The sequence below is a fragment of the Echeneis naucrates genome, chromosome 16, assembly GCF_900963305.1.
Source record: "Echeneis naucrates chromosome 16, fEcheNa1.1, whole genome shotgun sequence".
NCBI classification, from domain to species: Eukaryota; Metazoa; Chordata; class Actinopteri; order Carangiformes; family Echeneidae; genus Echeneis; species Echeneis naucrates.
The window spans coordinates 16,765,194-16,784,992 of NC_042526.1; the positions used below are offsets into that span (position 1 = coordinate 16,765,194).

The 19,799-nt window shown below is 42.1% G+C and overlaps 1 protein-coding gene across 1 annotated transcript; it reads left to right on the top strand.

Moving 5' to 3' along the window:
- The first annotated feature begins 2,146 nt into the window (after positions 1-2,146).
- On the top strand, positions 2,147-19,520 carry cald1b (caldesmon 1b). The gene is made up of 17 exons (XM_029522537.1): positions 2,147-2,279; positions 2,535-2,638; positions 5,683-5,808; positions 6,682-6,955; positions 7,077-7,343; positions 7,857-7,925; positions 8,130-8,165; positions 8,279-8,346; positions 8,947-9,196; positions 9,286-9,411; positions 11,192-11,235; positions 11,348-11,426; positions 12,186-12,317; positions 12,398-12,529; positions 13,860-13,931; positions 16,699-16,735; positions 17,900-19,520. Exons 2-17 carry the CDS (start codon positions 2,565-2,567, stop codon positions 17,914-17,916), a joined length of 1,803 nt encoding a protein of 600 aa, XP_029378397.1. The 5' UTR covers positions 2,147-2,279; positions 2,535-2,564; the 3' UTR covers positions 17,917-19,520.
- Positions 19,521-19,799: the final 279 nt, after the last annotated feature.

Consider the following 19,799-nt stretch of genomic DNA (forward strand, 5'->3'; position numbering starts at 1 on the left):
CCTTGACTTGTAACAGAAGCTTTGCTTGTGTGATGAGACAGACCTGCATGCAGCCTGCGTTGCGTTTCTCATTCTTGCTGTTTCTTTTTTTCCGGTCAGCTCACTCTTCTTACCTTCGTGGGATGCAAATGAAGCCGTACTTAAATAAATATAGCAACTTCTAACCAACCCATATTAATAATTTCAGGCTTAAAAATACAAATATCGTGTAAACCACACCCACTTCCTGTTTAAGTCCCACCCCCTTACAAGTAAGAATACGGATACAGATAACGTCGATGGTTGAACAGATAGTGGTGTATTCGTTCATCCCTAGTTTCTACATTAATAACAACCATTTCTAAATATGGTTTGATTCAAGATTTAAGAGTTGCTTCCCTGTTTTGCAGAGAGGTAATGTGCAAAGGAGTGCCATCCTTTTCCAGGAATGCAATGAGCTGTCATGTTAGAGATATAATGGATGTTTTTGTTAAGTCCTTTTTAGGTCCATTTCTGTTTGTAAACCTTTGACTGTATATGGTATCAGCCATTGTAAAAACTAAACTATGTCACCCACACTGCACACTACTGGTGGACTTCTCTTCAGATCTGAAGATATGGATACTAAAATGTGATGCTGAAGTGGCCATCTGCATAACACTGAGAATGATTATAATGCCTTTACTAGACTGGCTTTTAACTTCTAAAATGTAATGTCAACTTTATTCTGTGAGCTCACACCATCTGGATTCCCAGCACTCTCTGTTTTGGTGAAATTGTTAAAAGGTGCTGTCACACGAATACTCACTTAGATGTCTGTGGATGTTGTCTGAAGGTATGGTATGTTGAATTGTGAATTCAGCTTATAGATTATTAATGTTTTGTGGGAAACACACAATTAAGTCAAAGAAAAGCCTACAGCTTTAACATAATTCATATATGTATGATAGTCAGACAGGTTCATACACTGTCTAGTTGCAGGTAGTTTCACGGGCTGTATAAGCACTGTTCCCATGGTGGTGTGTTTACATTGATTATTCAACTATGATCACATGATCCGATGTTGGACTGACTTCATGAACAGTCTTGTGCTAAAAATATGATGCAGCATCAGACAAACTCAGCTCAGTAGTGTTGGTGATACCATGGATAGTGGGTTGGAATCAGTGTGAATGGTTGCAGCTGGCTTGTGCTGTCAATGAGGACATTTACTTTAGTTGAGTGGAGAAACTTCAGTGGTCTTATCTGTCTCAGGTTCATGAAGGGTGCTGGCGCCAATCCCAGCTCTCATTGGACTGGTTGCCAGTCTATTGCAGAGCCAACACACAGAGACAAACAACCACTCACACTCAGACCTATGGACAATTTAGAGTCACCAGTTAACCTAAAGTACCTGGAGGAACTCCACACACAAGGCATGGAGAGAACAACTCCACACAGGAAGGCCCCAGGCCAGGAACTGAACCCGTGACCTTCTTGCTGTGAGGCAACAGCGCTAACCACCATGCTGCCATGCTGCCAGAAATGTAGCTATATAGAAGAATTACACCCAAAATTCAAGAAAGTTTCTTAAAACTGGTAACCCCCATTCGCTTCTTGTTGACACTGTCACACTGTCATGACTCAGCTGTCTTGTTTTGTTTAGTTTTTTTTTCTTTTCAAACTGATTAAATATAATGTATGTGTGTGTGGTCAAGGTATGCAGATTTTGTTAACTTCATATACAGCACGGCACTGAAAGATTGCTTGGTAATACTTCCATTAGTGCTGAGCAAAGACTGTAATGACAGGTTGCTTAATGGTTAATCACTTTATTGAAGATTGATGAGCTAGGATGTGACATTTGTGTGCGAAAGCTTTGCAGAGCTACATGACTATTGAGCAGTTTTATAAATAAAGTGGTTTTAAAGAAACTTATAGGAGATACAAGTAGTAGGAAGTAGATTTTCATAGGTGCCGAATGTTGAAAAGTAAAACCGACTGCAGCACAACAGATAGTAAAGATGGCAGAGGATGCAACAAACTAATACATTGGGAGAGTCTGAAGTCAGAGATCAGGGAAGGGGAAAGTGTGGGAGAGAGCACGAGTCAGGTTAAGGAGGAGGAGGGAGGCTGAGAGAGAGGGAGAGGGGAGCAGAGAGGCAGGCTTTGCCTTTTCTGGTAGTTAAAGCTGCTGAAAGAACAAGCAGGAATTCTTCATGCTGCACAGGGGCTGAGATATAAACCAGACTGGAGAAGTTGATATAGAATAAAAGAGGGTACAGTGCTGTCCATGGACTGAACTTCCATCTACTGTTAAGGTACTGTAAACCAACAGGCACCGTAGTTTTTGTTACTTTTTACCAATAAACGAACCCGTCCTGGGTGGTCCCTTATACCATCAGTGCACTCTTTTATGCTTCAGCTCGTACTTGTGTTTTTGTAGGATCGTCGTCTACCTAGATAGTTAGAAAGGAAAGACAAAAAAGATTATTTAAGTGCATGATGAGGGATGGATAGATTAATGACTGGGGATATTTGGAACCATGATGTGATATTGTATTTGTGTCTTTCAGTGGGAAAGTGAGGAGAATTGTTTTGGCATCATGGATGATGATTTTGACCGTCGCATGGAGCTGAGGAGGCAGAGGAGAGAGCAGATGCGCCTCGAGGCTGAGAAGTAAGTGAACCAATTTCAAACATGAAGAATACATCGACACAGATGAATCAGATAAATGAACCATTGTTTACACTACTGAAATTCAGGCCAAAAGAGGTACATCGAGTTGAAAATCATACACGCACTATGAAAGCACATGTGGTGTCCTACACCAAAGAAACTGGAATCAAAGTTTTATCAGTGTTTGACTGTCTAACTCGCCGTTTACAACAAACAAACCAAATATACCTCAGGAGACCATGCAAGGGTATTAGGGGCTAACACCTCCCTCATTAAAGAAACTTATCTGTGGCTGTTGGCAGTTATTAGCCAACAGCTGCTAAGAAGGAAGTCACACTCTGTCAGGTTGTCGTATTTTTACATGAGGGATTTGTGAGCATGACTGCTTGTGGAGCAGGGGAACAGAGTTGACAGGACTTGGATGATGTTCAGGTGATGATGGCTTAATGAGCTGCCTTTTTTCACTCATTATTGACCCAGTGCTATTTGGATTTGTCTCTGTCATACTCTCCTCTCTGTTTTCTCATAAATATTACAGTACTGTCATCCACTGTAGTTGTAAAATCTACACTCATGAGTGTAAAGCTGCTGGTTAAAATCCTTAGATGATCAACAAAGATATAAGCTGTAGTGGGGCTGGAGGAAAGTGAACTTGAAAATCATTTCAGTAGGTATTAATTGTCTCATTGTTGCATTCATGATGAGTGTTATCCCAGTGAGCCACTGGGGGAAAAAAGAATGAAGCCGTAATCTGCTGTGAGATGTTGGGCACCTCATGCCCATGGAAAGTGGAGAGAGCTGAGTTTATCATAAAGCGTAAACACCTTTAGCTCAGTCTGCTGCTGCTTAGGTGAGCAACATGACATTAAAATCAAACAAAATTTTCTTATGGCTCTATAGTCTCCACTGTAGAGTCATGGTCCGGGTCAAAAGGGGTTAATCTGGTGATAGTTGGGTCTTGATGTGTACTGTCCTGTTATTGACTTTATCCTTGCCTTGTTCATTTGTGCCTCATCAAGACTTTCATTACATTTCCATTACAATGAGTGAGGCACTTAAGACTTACTTTAAACAGCATTCTGCTGCAAGAACAACTCATTAAACCACCAAATGTGAATTATTCTGCATCTTAAAATAGTCCCAACTAATGCATTTACTTCTGAACCCAACCAAACTTTACGGAAGTCATTTGTTGTTTTTTTTTTTTTGTTGTTTTTTTTATTATTTGTTTGTTTGTTTGGGGTTTTTATTAGAGTATAGATTTGTAGTTTCATTATTATATTTTGAATATATATATTTAGTAATTACTGGGAAATATAGTTTCCATGATGAGGTGATTGGGGATGACTGGCTGGTGTCCATCTGGGTAACAAACTGTTTTTCTGTGTTAAACCAAATCATGATCTTTTCCGTACCTTGACCAAGTGCTGTGAATGCAGAAACAAAAACAAATTTAAGTCCTTTTGTATCGTTTTAATCCACATTGTATTCATAGAAAACTCAGTCTGGTCACAATTCTTTAAAACACAAGCTTGCTGTTGGAGCGTAGCTGTATACACATCATTTCTGTGGGACAGGGTTTGGTCTTGAGGTGTACGCTTTGTATCTTTTGGTCTTTAAATAAGATTTGTTAAAAATGCTTAACATCAGTTTTATCCACTTAAGGATGATACTGAAATCTGGCCATGAATACATCTCACGCATCATTTTCTTTCAGCACGGGAGTCAGTTGCAGTCACATCAGATGTCCTATCAGAGCCTCAGAAAAAAAAAAGGAATTTTCTCACAGTCTTGCAGCCAGCTCTGTCCGCCATGCCAAACCAGCCTGCTTTGCCTTTTCTGCTTCTCACCACCCTCCAACCTCTCAGTTCCTCTCTGCAGCCCGAGGAAACGCTGCAGACGCTGGAATGTTTTGACTGCCATTTTTATTGAAGCACAACAGCCCAAACCTCTGACAATTTGAGGCGAGATTTCAGTCTGTTCATTTGCCTTTCTGTTTTCCTGTTGGTCAAAGAGACACTCTTCACATTTCCCTCCATTTATTTAATAACTTGCCCCTCAGGTTGTCCATTTGGAGATGCAACAGGAAACCTCTCACGGCAGGCCTCTGGCTTTGCGGGGAGTAATATCTAGTGGAACTGCTTCCTCACTGATTTCTTGTGATCACACAAGCCATTTTGAGAAACCTTCACCTGATGATTTGCTGGATAAATTTGATAATTTGCTTTCTGCATCATTTGGGTCTGTTCTCAAAGACAAAGATGATTCCTGTGGTTCACAGCCAACTCTTCCTCCCACAACATCTGTAAATCATTGTGTTGAGGAATCACCATGAGCACAGTCAAATAACACCCGTGCACTATTAATGGGTATTTCAAGCACCCTCCCTGCCCCATAAAACCTGATAGAGCTCAGAGCGGTGGTGTAGCATGCTCAAGAGTCTCCCCACAAATGTTTTATTGTTGTGTGAAAGTCAATGGAAGGGTGTTGAGAGATCTTGAGGGTGGAGAGGGGAGACAGGATGGCAACAAATCTGCCAATGTCCCTCAATGATGTCCAACATCATAGCAATCTATTATTATAGGAGGAATCAGTGTGGTAATCCACAAAAAGGAAAAAAGAGCTTACTGTCCAGAGTAAACACTGAGAGTTAGGATCAAACTTACTATCTTTTCTCCACCCTACATGCAATCTCTACCATGTCTTTTCTTCTTCCAAAGTTAGCATGCTCACCAGTTTACATCGGATTACCACACTTTCCAAAAGCAACTCACCGTGGCCTCCAGTCTGCCCCGAGAATGTAGCACAGCAGTTAGGTTATATTATAACTTCTTTTCATCTGATCACATTGATGAACAAAGCTCTTACCAACTTACCAAATCTGCATCATGCAAGAAGCCACCCATTCAGCAGCAGAGAAAACTAATTTTGAGCTCTTTCCTTCTTTTTTTTTTTTTCAGAAGTTGCTATCTTATTTTGGAGTGATACTGCAGCATTTACTAACACTTGAGGATTACTGGGAATGTGTATGTGTGATGTTTCAGGGGGGGTTACACCAATGATGATGAGGAGGAAGAGGCACGGGAGCGAAGGAGACGTGCAAGGGAGGAGAGAAAGAAGATGAGGGACTCAGAGGAGTCTGGTACCTGTGATGTGATCAATGCGAACAGGTACAATGAGGATGACGGATATGTACAACAATAGTGGGGCAACTTGGAATCAAGAGTCTCAGGCAGAGAAAGGAAACCTCCCACTGGAGGTTTTTCCTGACTTGCATGTGATGTAAATCAACGGTGTGTGGTGACTTTCGCTGACAGGAAAGCAGAGCCTTTTTCTGTTGTGCTGCCAAGCATATGTACTGAGCCATTCCCGAAAGGAACACCTGTACTCCTGTAACAATATCCTGTCTCAGACATACAACAGCTCATTTTCTTTCTACTGTTGCCTCTTAATGCTTAAGCAAAAGTTTGCTTTCCACACACATTTGCTGGAATGCATGATACAAACAATGTCATAACTGATCTCACAAGATGCCGAGTCAAAGATAGTGACAGCTTGCCCTGGACTCTTTGGCTTTAGCCAATCACCGGACAGACAAAAAAAAAAAAAGGTTTTCCTCAATGCACATGTGCAAATCTCCAAATTAAAATTAGCTATGGTCTCTTCTCTGCTTCTAAGCCAAGCTAAGGTTTGAGCAGGAGAATCGTGGGGTCATAGGGGGTCATGGGAATTCACAGGAGGGCTGTGACACTCTATGGGCCAGAACAGTGAAAGCTGATGAAAGGGGAAAGATGAAAGCTCCAACTTAGCTACATTTGATCATTTGAGAATTTTTCAACCCTTCCAAATAATATAGCGTAGTAAAAGACTGGTTTAGATTCTAAACTTGATGTTTAAAATCACTTCCAGCTTCAACATTTGGATCTGACTCCAGCAATTGTGTGGTTCTTTGAATGATTCTTACTGTGGGTCTATCAAAAAAATGGGGAGTCTAGAGATTAAGATTTGATTTGATTTGACTTGCTGGCTCGATTTCATTTCAGTTTCACAGAGACAGAGTCCGAGCCCTCCACCATTGCCACCACCACTGACGCAGGAAGTGCAGACGATGACCAGGCTTTGCTGGAGCGCCTAGCCAGGAGGGAAGAGCGCAGGCAGAAGAGAATGCAGGAGGCCATTGAGAGGCAGAAGGAGGTTGATCCCACCATCAATAATAGCAACGACACAGATGGCTCACTGGAGGAGGTGAAGACGGAGGAGAATCTTGTCGAGGAGCAGACTGATACAAACTCCTACATGAAAGAGGAGAAGGAGAAGGTAAAAATGATTTCTGAAGCAGAAGTTGTACTTCAGCAGGACAAAAGATTTTATACTTGTAATTTTGTTGATGAACCTACACAGAATAATAGAAATGAAACAAATATAACTTATCTCATAGGAGGAGAGTCAGGCTGAAGATCTTGGAAAGAAAGACAATGAGGAAGATATTCCTGACAAGGAGGAAGAAGAAAGGAAGAGGCAAGAGGAAGAAGATGAAAAAAGACAGAAAGAGATGGAAGGAAAGAGGATAGAAGAGGAAGCGAGGCAAAAAAGAGAAATGGAGGAAAATCTGAAACGAGAGGAAGAGGAGAGACAGCTGCAGGAGGAAGAGGAAAGGAAGAAGAGGGAGGGGGAGGAACAACAAAAGCAAACTGAGGAGAGGATGAGAAAAGAAGAAGAAGAAAAGCAACAAAAAGAGATAGAAGAGAGACAGAATAAAGAGGAAGAGGAAAAGCAGAAAAGAGAGATAGAGGAGAGACAAAAGAAAGAGGATGAGGAAAAACAGAGAAAGGAGATGGAGGAAAAGAGAAAGGAGGAGGAGGAGGAAAAACAGAGAAAGGAGATGGAGGAAAAGAGAAAGAAGGAAGAGGAGGAAAAACTGAAAAAGGAGATGGAAGAAAAGAGAAAGAAGGAAGAGGAGGAAAAACTGAAAAAGCAGATGGAGGAAAAGAAGAAGAAAGAAGAGGAGGAAAAACAGAAAAAGCAGATGGAGGAGAAGAGGAAGAAAGAAGAGGAGGAAAAACAGAAAAAGCTGATGGAGGAAAAGAGGAAGAAGGAAGAAGAAGAGAAGAAGATGAAAAAAGAGTTAGAGGAAAAGAAAAAGAAAGAAGAGGAAGAGAGACGGAAAAAGGAGATGGCAGAAAAGAAGAAAGAAGAGGAGGAAAAGAGGAAAAAAGAGGCTGAAGAGAAGAAGGAAGAGGATAAACGTAAAAAACGAGAGATGGAAGAAAAGAAGAAGAAAGAGGAGGTAGTGATGTCTTTAGTAACAAGTCCAAATCTCTGGGTGTTTGATTGTTTGATTCATCCAGACTTTGTGTATTCGTTGTATGATAGTTGTAGTCATAGATCAGAGCAGTATATTTGCCAAAGGGATAAAAGTGGTGGTGATATCAACTGATGTGTCCTTTCATTTCATTTTTATTGATCCTATTCCTGTTTGCTGTCTGTAAAGGAGGAGAAGCCAAAGAAATTTGGTTTTAAGGAAAAGGTAAAACACTGTTGTCACTCAGAAAATCAAGTTCATTCCTCTTTAGTATTGATGTTCTGAATGAAGTAGACAGTTTTTCTAATGGTTTTTTTTTTTTTTTTTCTTGTTTTAAGAATGAACCAACAAAACAGAATGCCGCTTTCATTGAGAGCAAACTTAAGAAAACAGACAAGACATCCAGGTAAATCTTGTATGACACAAAGTTTTTAGCCTGAAGCTTCAATATATGACTTAAAAAAAGCTTTTTAAATACTCATATATCAATAAATTTAATAAGAGGTTGGCATTGGCATAAAGGGACCATGAGAAAGAAGGATGCAAGTTCCAAGTTTGAGTTGCAGTTCATTCAGTTTCTTCTAACTAAGAGCAAGAAATGTTAGAATAAGAAAGTTTAACCCTTCAAACATTCAAACAATATCCTGCCCACAGAGGCTGTAGCCCAAAGACCCCTGACCTATTGGGCCCCTGGACAGTGGCATTTGTATGTATCTTCAGCTTGGAATTGGTGGTGCCTTCAATCAAATCCCAAAAACCTTTAGTTTCAATTCAGTACAACTTTATCGCTTCCTCTCCAAAACACAGACAAAAATGTAACACCACCATCACGCACATAACGGATAATAAATATCCAAGGGATCAAAACTTTTAATATAATGAAGACGTACAATCACATAACTAATTAGCTTTAGGAATTAAGGGAATGGATAGAAGAGTGTAGAAAATATTTAAAGTATCATTTGTTTTATTTTGGCTCTTATAATGGAGTTGCTGTGTATCTGAGCAGGGACAATGCTCCCTCCACTAAGGCAGACGACGTGGAGCGACAGGAGGCCGAACGCAAGCTGCAGCAGCTGAAGCTGCGGCGGAACAACGCAGAGAGTGAAGAGATCGAAAAGATGAAGCTGAAGCAGCAGGATGCTGAGGTGGAGCTGGAGGAGCTGAAAAAGAAGAGAGAGGAGAGGAAGAAGATCCTGGAGGAGGAGGAGAAGCAGAAGAAACAGGAGCTGGAGGACAAGAAAGCCAAAGAGCAGGTGAGGGTGGACTTCACATTCAGTCTGCTCAGGAATCAGTCTGGAACCAATGGAAAGGGTCTGACAGTAAACGATGGTTCTCATAACAGGAGGAGAGGAAGAAGATGAAGGAGGAGATTGAGAAGAGGAGGGCCGAGGCTGCTGAGAAGAAGAAACAAAAGGAGGAAGACTCCGCGAAACCGGCCTTTGCTATCAGTCCGAAAGGCTCCTCCAAGGTGCGTTTAGGAGGTTGGGACTTTTTCAGATGTTCTACATATTTCCACCAAAGTAAGGTCAAAACTTTACTTTAAGAATTTGATTTTACAAAAGCTCTTCAGGTGGGCACCCCCCTTTACTGGTGTTTTGCCAATCTAAGCTCACAACACCTTGGGGGGCTCAACAGCAGCTCCAGCGTCCTGGTTCTGCCCCAGCTGACCACCGCACAACTCTAAGCCGTCCCTTCAGCTGGTTGGCTCTGCCACCGCACATACCGCTGCATTCAGATCCACCAGGATGCTGTTTCAGCCTGCTTGATGACATTGCCTACCAGCTGTTTTCTTACCATCCCTTCAATCCCCAGAAGCCCCTGCAGCTGACCTTCACGGGTAGGCTGGTCTGGGATACAGCCTCTGGGAATTAGATCCCCTTTTTTAGGTCTACTTGCATCCCCTAGTCGTTTGCTGAGGCAAGGATCCCTTTCTTCCTTGGTCTTTCTGCTGCGGTGCTTTCTCCTGACCTCACAAAAGTCTGTTTGGCTGTTGTTGTCTCTTGTTTTTTTTTTTTCCCATGCCTGTTCCACACCAACTGCCTCCACACCCCCCATGTGTGGAGGCTGGATGGGGTAGGCAGGACATCATAGACAGAACACAGAAGAACTTTATCTGGCGTCCCTCCGTGCCCTAGATGTCTTGCCAAATCAGCGTCCTTACAGTGCATGGTGGGTTTTCTCCTCAGTCTTGTGGACCTCCCTCTGCACCATGCTCTCTTGGGTCAGCCTTGTTCCAGCTCAGTTTGGTGGAGCAACTCATTCCAAGCCTGCCATGGGCTACCTGCCCAACAATGTCGGCATGCTGCAGCCGATTTTCCACCTCCATCAGAGCTCTGTCGGCTGACCGCTTGCAGCCTCTCCTGAACACAATGCCTGCCTGTCGTACCCTCTCATCCCTGCTATACTCCTCGACCACTGATGTTGCTGAGGACACATTAAAGCTCCTCGAGTTTTGTCAGTCACATTTTGTCTTTTCCGCAGTTTTTTAGTAAGGAAATAAAATCTAACATATTCATTTGTGAGTTTTAAAGGTGCTTGGTGGCAGATGACTTCAGACAGAACCAATTATTTCTGTTTTTACTCCAAACCCTAAATCGTTCTTAACTAACAGTACTTTCATATATAACAAGCAGATGGGAGTGGATTTGATCTCCTCTTCTGAATCTGCAATAGAACAGAAGCAGCGTCTGTTTTTACTACTATGACATTGAATGTTGGCTGATGGGCAGGAAATCCCATTAGGCAGTATATTTGTTTTCTCAAATTGAGAGACACAGTAAAAGTTAATCCGTTTTTGTTCTGTCATTGTAATTGATGGTTTTGCTGAATTTATTTTATTTTATTTCATTTATGTTTTTAATTCTTTTTAATATTAGCCATACATTGAAAGTTTACTAGAATGATAAAAAAAATACTTTGAGCTATTCTCTAATGAGGCAGCAGATGAACATGTCTGAGTGGAAAGATTTGTTTTTGGGGTATTTTTGGAAGAATGTTGAGAGAGTTGTGTGTACGTGTGTGTATCCTGGCTCCTGTAAAAAACCCAACCTACCAGCTCAATCACTCAAGCAACAACCAAAACAGTACTCAAGAGTATTCAAGAGAGACCCTCCCAGGGGCACAACGGTCTCCCTCTCACTGAGGTCATCCTGCAGACAAGAGAAACATCAGGACAGCGTGACCATCTCCAAATGATCGATGTGATACTCTGGTGTGTAACTTTAGCCCTTTGCTTCTGTTTTGTGCAGATAGGCGAGAAAGCAGAATTCCTGAGCAAATCAGCCCAGAAAAGGTGGGACATGAAAAGTTATTTAGTCGTACTATAGTGCAGAAACAAAGAAATGCAGATGAATGGAACCGTCAGTGAGCCATATTAATGCCCAATGCGTTGTTCATGCTTGCAGCACTGCAGCCCGAGTGTCACACACTCCAATCGTCTCCAAGATAGGAAACAGACTAGAACAGTACACCTCTGCCATCCAGGTGAGACTTCAAGATGCTCAAATCCTTCACTTAACCAAATGCGACATTACTGCTAATGTAAATGTACTCCATCACATGTAAAATCCTGCAAAAGTTAGAGGTCCAGAATCAGTAAGTGTGCTGAGAATGGGAAAAAAAAAAGGTCTACTTGTGCAAAGAAAATGGTGCTTTGTAAATGACATATCTTATATCTTTTTAAATGATCAGAGCTAGTTAGTTTTATCCACTTTAACCAGTCTAGTTGCACATAGTTAGCTCAGTCCAGTGTTTCAGTGAACAATCGAACGTTCTCCTAAAAGTTACAAGATTAATGTGAAGGGCAGTGAGATGATTTAATGGGTTAGGACCAAAGGAAAAACAAAGCTACGTAACATAATTAATTACGTAATCACACAATTCTATATTTATCTGTTACACTTCGGACTGAATCAGTGTTGTTTTTGTGAAGCGTGAGATCATTTCACTGCTTAGTGCCTAAAGCTGTTATTTTAATAAAATTGTAAAACTGTAAAAGATCTGGTTGAGAAACGTGTCTTTGGTGAACTTGTGATCACCTTACTCACACTGTGTTTAATCTTGATCAAAGAATGACGAACTATAGCTATCAAAGAAATGTGGAAGTTAGACATGCCATTAACTACATATACCCAACAAGAACCTCAATGACTGAACACAAGAACTTTCCACAAATGATCTGCAGTCAGCCTTGATCTGATTTGCCCTTTGAGAAGTGGTTAAATCCATCCTCTGTCTCCACAGGGAAACAAAGAAACCAAATCTCCCAAGTCTCCAATGGCAGACATTCCTACCGGAGGTGCGCGCAGCATCAAGAGCATGTGGGAGAAGGGCAACGTCAGCAGCTCTTCTGAAAGCCCAGCCCCTGCCAACAAGGTGGAGGATTGAGAAAGTGAGAGGGTTTAGACAGGTTAACCGATATGCAGTCCAGTATTTGATGTGTCTCCTTTTCCCAGGATGTGGCTGGTATCAAAGGAGGTGTGGCCGGACGTGTCAACAGTTGGATGGCAAAGCCCGCGGAGCCCGAGAAGACAACACCAGCACCAGCAGCTGCGGCAGCAGCATCACCGGCAGCAGCAAAGCCGGCAGTAAGGCCCGATAAATCCTCACCCTGATCAAGCCGGCTATTGTAAATTAGACAGCAGTGTTTCTTTAGCAGAGTAATCCCTGGACATTCTGTACATGCTAATGTGCACATTTGCACATCAACACGCCAGCCTTTTGTTGACTGCAGCCTCAGTGTCTGAGCTCCAACGTGGACAGTGACTGGAGTCTGCTGACATCACATGGACAGTTTACTGAACAGCATCTCTCAACAAAGCCCCCCCCAAAAGCAAATGCACACACGCGCCCTCTTTGTGTTATGGTTGTGAATTCAGTATTTAAGTATGAGCCAGTGAGAAAGTATTCAATCTGAGTAGGATCTTACTCCATATTGTGGCCGACAGCTGAGAATCAATCAGGTATTTCAAGATTGTCAGCCCATTAATCATACAAGATTTGCAAAAATGTTAGGCCTATGTGTCTGGTAAAAACAAAATGTGTTTGTCACCCTGTGACTCCATAAAAGTCTCCTTGAAGAAAAGACAAAAGGTCACACGGATCACACCACTAACATAACAACAAATATTTGCATTGAATTATTAAATTGGTTTATGAAGCGGCATTAAATCGATGAGGCCACTTGTGGCTGGGTACTTGGCGGACATTGTGTCCTTTTCTTAAAGTAGGACATCAGGTGCTAATCCTAGCAGGTCCTCTGGAGACATTACACTCTGTCCCATGCAGTGCCATAGCTGGATGAAGTGCCACATTGTCCTGACACGAAATTTACGAGCGAGATATCTTTAGTGACAAATGTCTTGGCCTGAGCAGTACTTGTAACCTTGGCTTTACATCTGCCCCAACACTTCCCCCTGATGGGATGAAGCTGTACAGCAGTACGGGTCTCTAATTGTCTATATTCTCATCTGTTTGTTTAAATCCACTCTGCTTTTCTTTCCCTGATGTTGAGGTGCCTCTCTTTTCTTCAGCTTTCCTCACTCAAACTTTTCCTGCTGTTCGTTATCCACTCTTCAAACTGGTGAAGGTACCACTTTGGATGCATTTCAAATAGAACTATAGCTACAGCTAATAATCACAAGCATAATATATAAAGGAGTGCAAAGTGCATTTATACAGTTATTATATGTAAGTATGTTTTAAGGTACTTTACTTGAATATTTCCATTTGATGGCATTTTATATTGCAGCTGTACTCCCTTTTATTTCAGAGGCATTCAGAGAACTTTGATTCTTCAAGTACATCTTACAGATTTTACATTTATTTTTACCTCAACTTTTGCTATGATAAATAATCTGAAGACTTCCTCCATCACTGTGTCAGACTAAAAGGTTCATGGTGCTTCTTTTTGTTCAGGATGTGAAACCAGGTGACGTTGGCAGCAAACGTGGTATGTGGGACACCAAGAAGGGCTCTGCGCCCGCCAAGGTAACAAACAATACAGCTGCTCTACTGTGCCAAGGGAGAGTGAGGTTCATGTTTTTAAGGGATCTGCGGTGACATGTCCTGTTTGTTTCTTTCATTCAGTCTACCTAATAGACAGGTGAAAGAGGTAACACTCAGCACGCTGCACCAGGCATGGGGTGACTGTTTTGTGATATTTACACTGTTTTGACCATGTTCTTTCAACACCTTTTCTCAGTTCAGTCAAATCAAAAGGGAAACATGTTTCAATTAGTAACTATATGTATATAACGGTTAAGGGACTGAATGGATATTATTGGAGGCAAAACATTGGAATGTTGCAGATGATTGTCTTTTTGACTTTTCTGGTACTAAAGCCTCCCTTTGGTGACTCTTTTGGGAGTGGGTGCAGATTTTGTCAAAGAATCAGTTAATTTCTCACAACCACAAAGGTCATTTGTCCCAAGCCTCATGTGACCTGTAGGAGCACACCAGAGACAGTAAACCAACTCATATAGGTTGATTTTACAGAAGAGAGACAGTTTAGTTAGGGTTAGACAAAAAAATCCGTGGTTAGGGTTAGTCAAAGTCAAAGTCAGCTTTATTGTCAATTCTTCTGTACATACAAGATACACAGAGGAATCGAAATGACGTTTGCTCTTTTGTCCTCTACGGTGTAACATAGAACCAAAGAAAATAAGGTGGAGAAAATAGGAGAACGGGGGAAAAAAATATAAAAAAAAAATATATAAAAAATACATAAAAAAAGAGCAATACATATATATACATATATATATCCTAACAGCCTGATGGATGAAGTCTGGTAGAGCTGGCCCGTACTGAGTACATTCTTCCTGATGGCAGGAGACTGAACAGAGGGTGGGAGGGGTGAGCGGTGAGCTGGGGGGGTTACAGGTCGGGACACCGATGATCCTGCTGGCTGCATTCACTAACCGCTGCAGGGTCTTCTTATTGCTGGTGCTGATGCTTTCTGTGGTGCTCCAGTAGAAGGTGGTCATGATGGCGGTCAGTGCACTTGGTTTCCTCATTTTGTGGAGGAAGTAGAGTCTCTGTTGGGCCTTTCTTGCCAGTGTTGTGGTGTTGGCCGTCCAAGGAGGTCATTGGAGATGTGCACTCCCAGGAATTTGGTGCTGTTGACCCGCTCTACGATGGAGCCGTTGATGGTCAGCAGGGGATGCTGCTCGAGGGCCTCGCCTTCGTCTTCCCCACATCGAGCAGAAGGTTGTTGTTTCTGCACCAGCTAGCCAGGAGGCTCACCTCCTTCCTGTAGTTAGCCTCATCGTTCTTGTATAGTTCTGTGTATCCAACCGAGCAAAGAAGTCATTTAGGCTGTTCGGCAGAGTGATGCTGTGATCACAGGCCTGTGTTGGTGATGGTTTGGATGCCTGTCCCTGTCTCTGGGTTATCCTGGCTGTATACTGCTGTTTTGCCTTTCTGATGCCACGGGAAATGTTGGCTCTGGCTGTTTTCAGGTCTGTTCATCTCCCCTCTTAAAAGATGCATTCCTTCAGCAGCCTGTAAACGTCTCCTGTTAGCCAAGGCTTGGTTTTAGCCAGTGTTGGCTCCAGGGGCGAACTGGCAAAGGAATAGATCCTTGGACTTATCCATCTGAACAGCAGTCGCATGAGTGAAACAGTGAAAATCAAAAAATTTTTGACAGCCTGTAGTGCCCATGAGCAGTCCTGCTTTTCTTCAGAGGAGTTTACAGTGAGGACCGTCCACCTGAATGCTGCATACCGTACTGGACTTTCTCACCTGTGGCCAGTCACTGTGTCCTTAGAAATGAAGGGAAGTTAACAGGAGGGACTAATGTGCACTGACCTGTACACGCAGGGTCAGTACAACAAAGAAAGAGAAGCTCGGATTACTGCAGACGTAGAGGAGGTTTGACACATCTACTGCCATTCCTCCGCTATATCTTTACACAGAACTATTGTAATTGATTATTAAAGTATTGTTATAGAATTGTGAGGGCGGTTCATCCAGTTTTGTCCAACTGAAGGGGAGGAGCAACATATCAAACACACTTTTTATTATGAGATGACAATTTCTCAACACCAAAGATAAATTTCATACAGTCCCAAACCGGTAAAGCCGTACTTTATAATTATCTCTTGTTAAAAGCAGAATCTACTTCAAATTTCAAATCTCTGTTTGAGCTGCCTGAACTGAAATGGAATTAATGAACTTGATGCGATGAAAATGTGTGGCTTTGTTTCCCTCTCAACCACATAGTGTCAGAAACCCCATAATACCTACACGCTGTCATTTGTTCCTGGAGGACATAGATGGTATTCCTTTGCGCTGATGTGGTTGTTTATTTGTAACACGGATTATTTCCAGACAAGAATGTAATATCCAGAATATGTTGTTACGGGACGTTTTGGCTGCACGGTGCACAGCTTTTTCATGCCAAAATAGTAGCTGCATTGCAGTGAGGACATTATAGTTGCGTGCATGTGGTTGTGTTTCAATGCCGATGTATTTTTATTTAGCCTGGGGGCTTGATGCAGACTTTCACTGAATTTATCCAACACTTTATAAATAACATATCTGATGTTAATCACCAATCAAAGTCCAACCCTCGCACCCCTGCCTCTCTTTATATGCATCCGTAAATGAAGCTTTTCCCACGATTTCATTCCCCACAGTAGCGTTGACACTAGTAGCAGAAAACATTCCTTCTAGGGTCGAAACATCCAAACAAATCTGAGTGTTTGATTTCTACCTCCTTATTCTCATTACTTCTTTCCTCCTTCTTTCATGGCAGGTGGCAGTTGGAGGAAAGAGCAAGTTTGTCTCAAATGGTAAGTTTTTTGGTGATTGAAAATAGTGGTTGACTGTAACTAAGTGTGTGTGAAGTGGTCCCCTGGATGCAGGGCCTTCACCGTGCTGATGTATTGTTCGGGTAAAGCTTTTGATGTAGACCTCTTGCTCTTGCCATTAATTAACTTTAATACCTAACAAAGTACTTCCCTCAGCACTGACTCCAAATGTTTACTTCACGTAAAACCAGGGTTTATCGCGATCAGTCCCTGGGGAAGCTGATTGTCCTTCAGACCATTTCCTGGGCGAGGAGGGCATGCCGTGGCTGTTTTATAGCCCCCAGGGGACACAACAACACACCAACTTCTCTTTGTGCCAGAGTAGCTGCTCGCTGTAAATCAAATCTACTGCCGGAGCATTGGCTCGGCTCTGTGACTCTGGGGTCTATATTTAAAGACAACCCTCACCCCGACCTTGTTTCCCAGTATAAAGAAGTGTCCATACTCCTGGCGTGGCTGTCATATCTTTGTGCTACACTGTTCACCCGGAGCCACCTGGGCCGCCCCGGTGTGGCCAAGCTGTTCGGCATACCAGACTGCAGCTGCTTGATTTTCACATTACAACTGAGTGCTGTGGAGGATTACTAACAGTTTAGGCAGCAAATGGGGCTGAATCTCTGGGCTTATTCACTCAGTGCAAACCATAAAGACCTACCATGTTAGCCTCACATCGTGGGGGAGGAGTTTCAATGTGAATCAATCATGAAAAGACAAAAGACACAAAAAGACATTTGACATTCATGATTGTTGGCTCAGTGAGCCGGACTTTACGCCTCATGATCAAAAGTTACATTTCTTTTGACAAGCTCTCAGGGCTTGAGCCAGAGTGTGAACAATTGGAGTGGAAAAGCGTTTGTCGAGCGTCAGCTTGGACCTTAAATAGTGATCCTCCCCTCTTCTTCATCAGAAATAGACCATGGAGCAATGGTGTAAAGGGCAAATGACAATGTTGCAGCTTTCAATCACACAGTGAGGTTATGTAGCGTCAGCAGCAAAAGGACCAACACACACACACACACACATACATAGAAGCACGGATGGAAAAGCTTTGATTTAATCTTATAAATGCCTCATAAATCTTTGTCAGTTTTAAATGCAGCACATTGACTCATAGATGTTCAGCGTCTCTCTTTCTCTCTCTATTAGCAGGCGTAAGACCGTAACTGTTGACATCCCCTCTCACACCTCACCTGACGGCTCCGCTTCCCTTCAACACACCCGTTTTTTTGTGAGGCGATTGCAGCAGAAAGAGGAAAAGACGAGGGACCAGGATTGGTGACGTTAACTGATTCCACCATCGCCATTTTTCCAGCTTCATTTTTATTCGGAATTTTTGTATGCACAGAAAAGTCACAGCGATATTCATACGTTTCCATTCTGCCTACCCAGGAATGTTTAACCACATGATAAACGGTTGATTTTAGGGGAGTGGATTATGTAGTATCCATCTGGTTGGCCTTCCATTTATATTCCATTATACAGATGAAACAACAGCTTTAGCAGATTTTAGATGGCTGCCAGGACACGTTCTTTGAAGCTACGCTGACATGCCGACATGCCCACACTTCCTGTGACGCGTTTGGGATTTGATGTTATTATCATATAGCATATACCCAATACATCAGCATTTTTGTTTAACTGTCATACACACTCACTGCTTTTTGGGATGATAGTCACTGTTTTGATGCCATAGAAAGTCTACTACACTGCCACTCAGCAGGATGATGGGGAATTAGCCTGTACATATTAAATTAGTTCGGTTAGTTTGGAACACTTTGTTATGATGAAGGTTGATAAATAGTAAATAATGCCTTTTGTAGTGGTTAATAAATCCTTAGCTATTGTTTCATAGATCTGTTGTGAGTTGTTAAGTCTGGCTGGCCTTTCCAATTTTAGCGCCAGTTTTTCAAAAGCCACCCCTCATCCAGGATTTACATAATGAATCATTCACTAATGCAGTAAAAATGAGTTTAAGGGCTACTAGGCAGCCATCGCTTTAAGGGTAAAAAATTTACAAACTGAGTTTAATTATAATTCCAAGGAAAATGTTGCACAGACATTCATAGTTCCCAGAGGATGAAGCCTGCTGACCTGGTGATCCCCTGAGTTTTCCCCATGTAAACATGTCGAAACACTGCATGTAACATGTAAACTGCATTCACAATTTGGCCAAAAACATTCTTCTTTTTCTTTTTCTTTTTCTTCTCGATAACCTACAACTGCTCTATAAAGCATTAATAAGTGGCCTGTTAACTACGACTAAGTTAGTGGTTTCCTGACACAGAATAGTGTACATCTGCAGATAATATCAATGGTTCATTCTGCCCAGGACAGAGGACCACAACATCAGAGCAATACAACAGCTTGAGGCAGTTTAAAAAGTCCATAATTGCACAATATAAGCACAAGAGAGAGTGAGGCAAATGCACGTGCGAGTGTCCGCTGTAGCAACTATTCAGTGACCAAATGCAGCTGTTAAAGGAGTATGTAACAATCCAAGGTCTTACAGCTCTGTCACCAGTTTACATGCCGCAATTGGCAGCAAAGCAGAGTGACCAATTTCAATATTCACTCTCATAAAAACGGTTATAATAATAATGATGTAATTAACTCTGAATTGTATCCTTGTGTTTCTCTCAGTCAGCAGTGCACATGAACTGAATCCTGCCAAAATGTATTGTGAGTCTTTCAGTATTGTTGTGGCGGGTTGCTTTGTTTGAATGTTTGAAAATGCTTGCTTCAGCAATAATAATAATAATAAAAAAAACATTAAAAAAACAATTTTGTTTTTCTTCATTTTCATCTTTTTCTTTTTGAGAGGAAACGTAGCTTTCTGTCCTCCCTAAACACTTATGTAGTGTGGAAACCTGGCGGCTGCTGAAAGCTTACATGGATATGTGGCGCTTTACTGGCACATGAGTGTATCTACAGCGTGAGTGTGTGTGTGTGTGTGTGTGTGTGTGTGTGTGTGTGTGTGGCAGAGCTGTAATTGTCAGCTGGCTAACAATAGACTGTGCAGCCATAGGGTGCTACAGTCACATGAGTA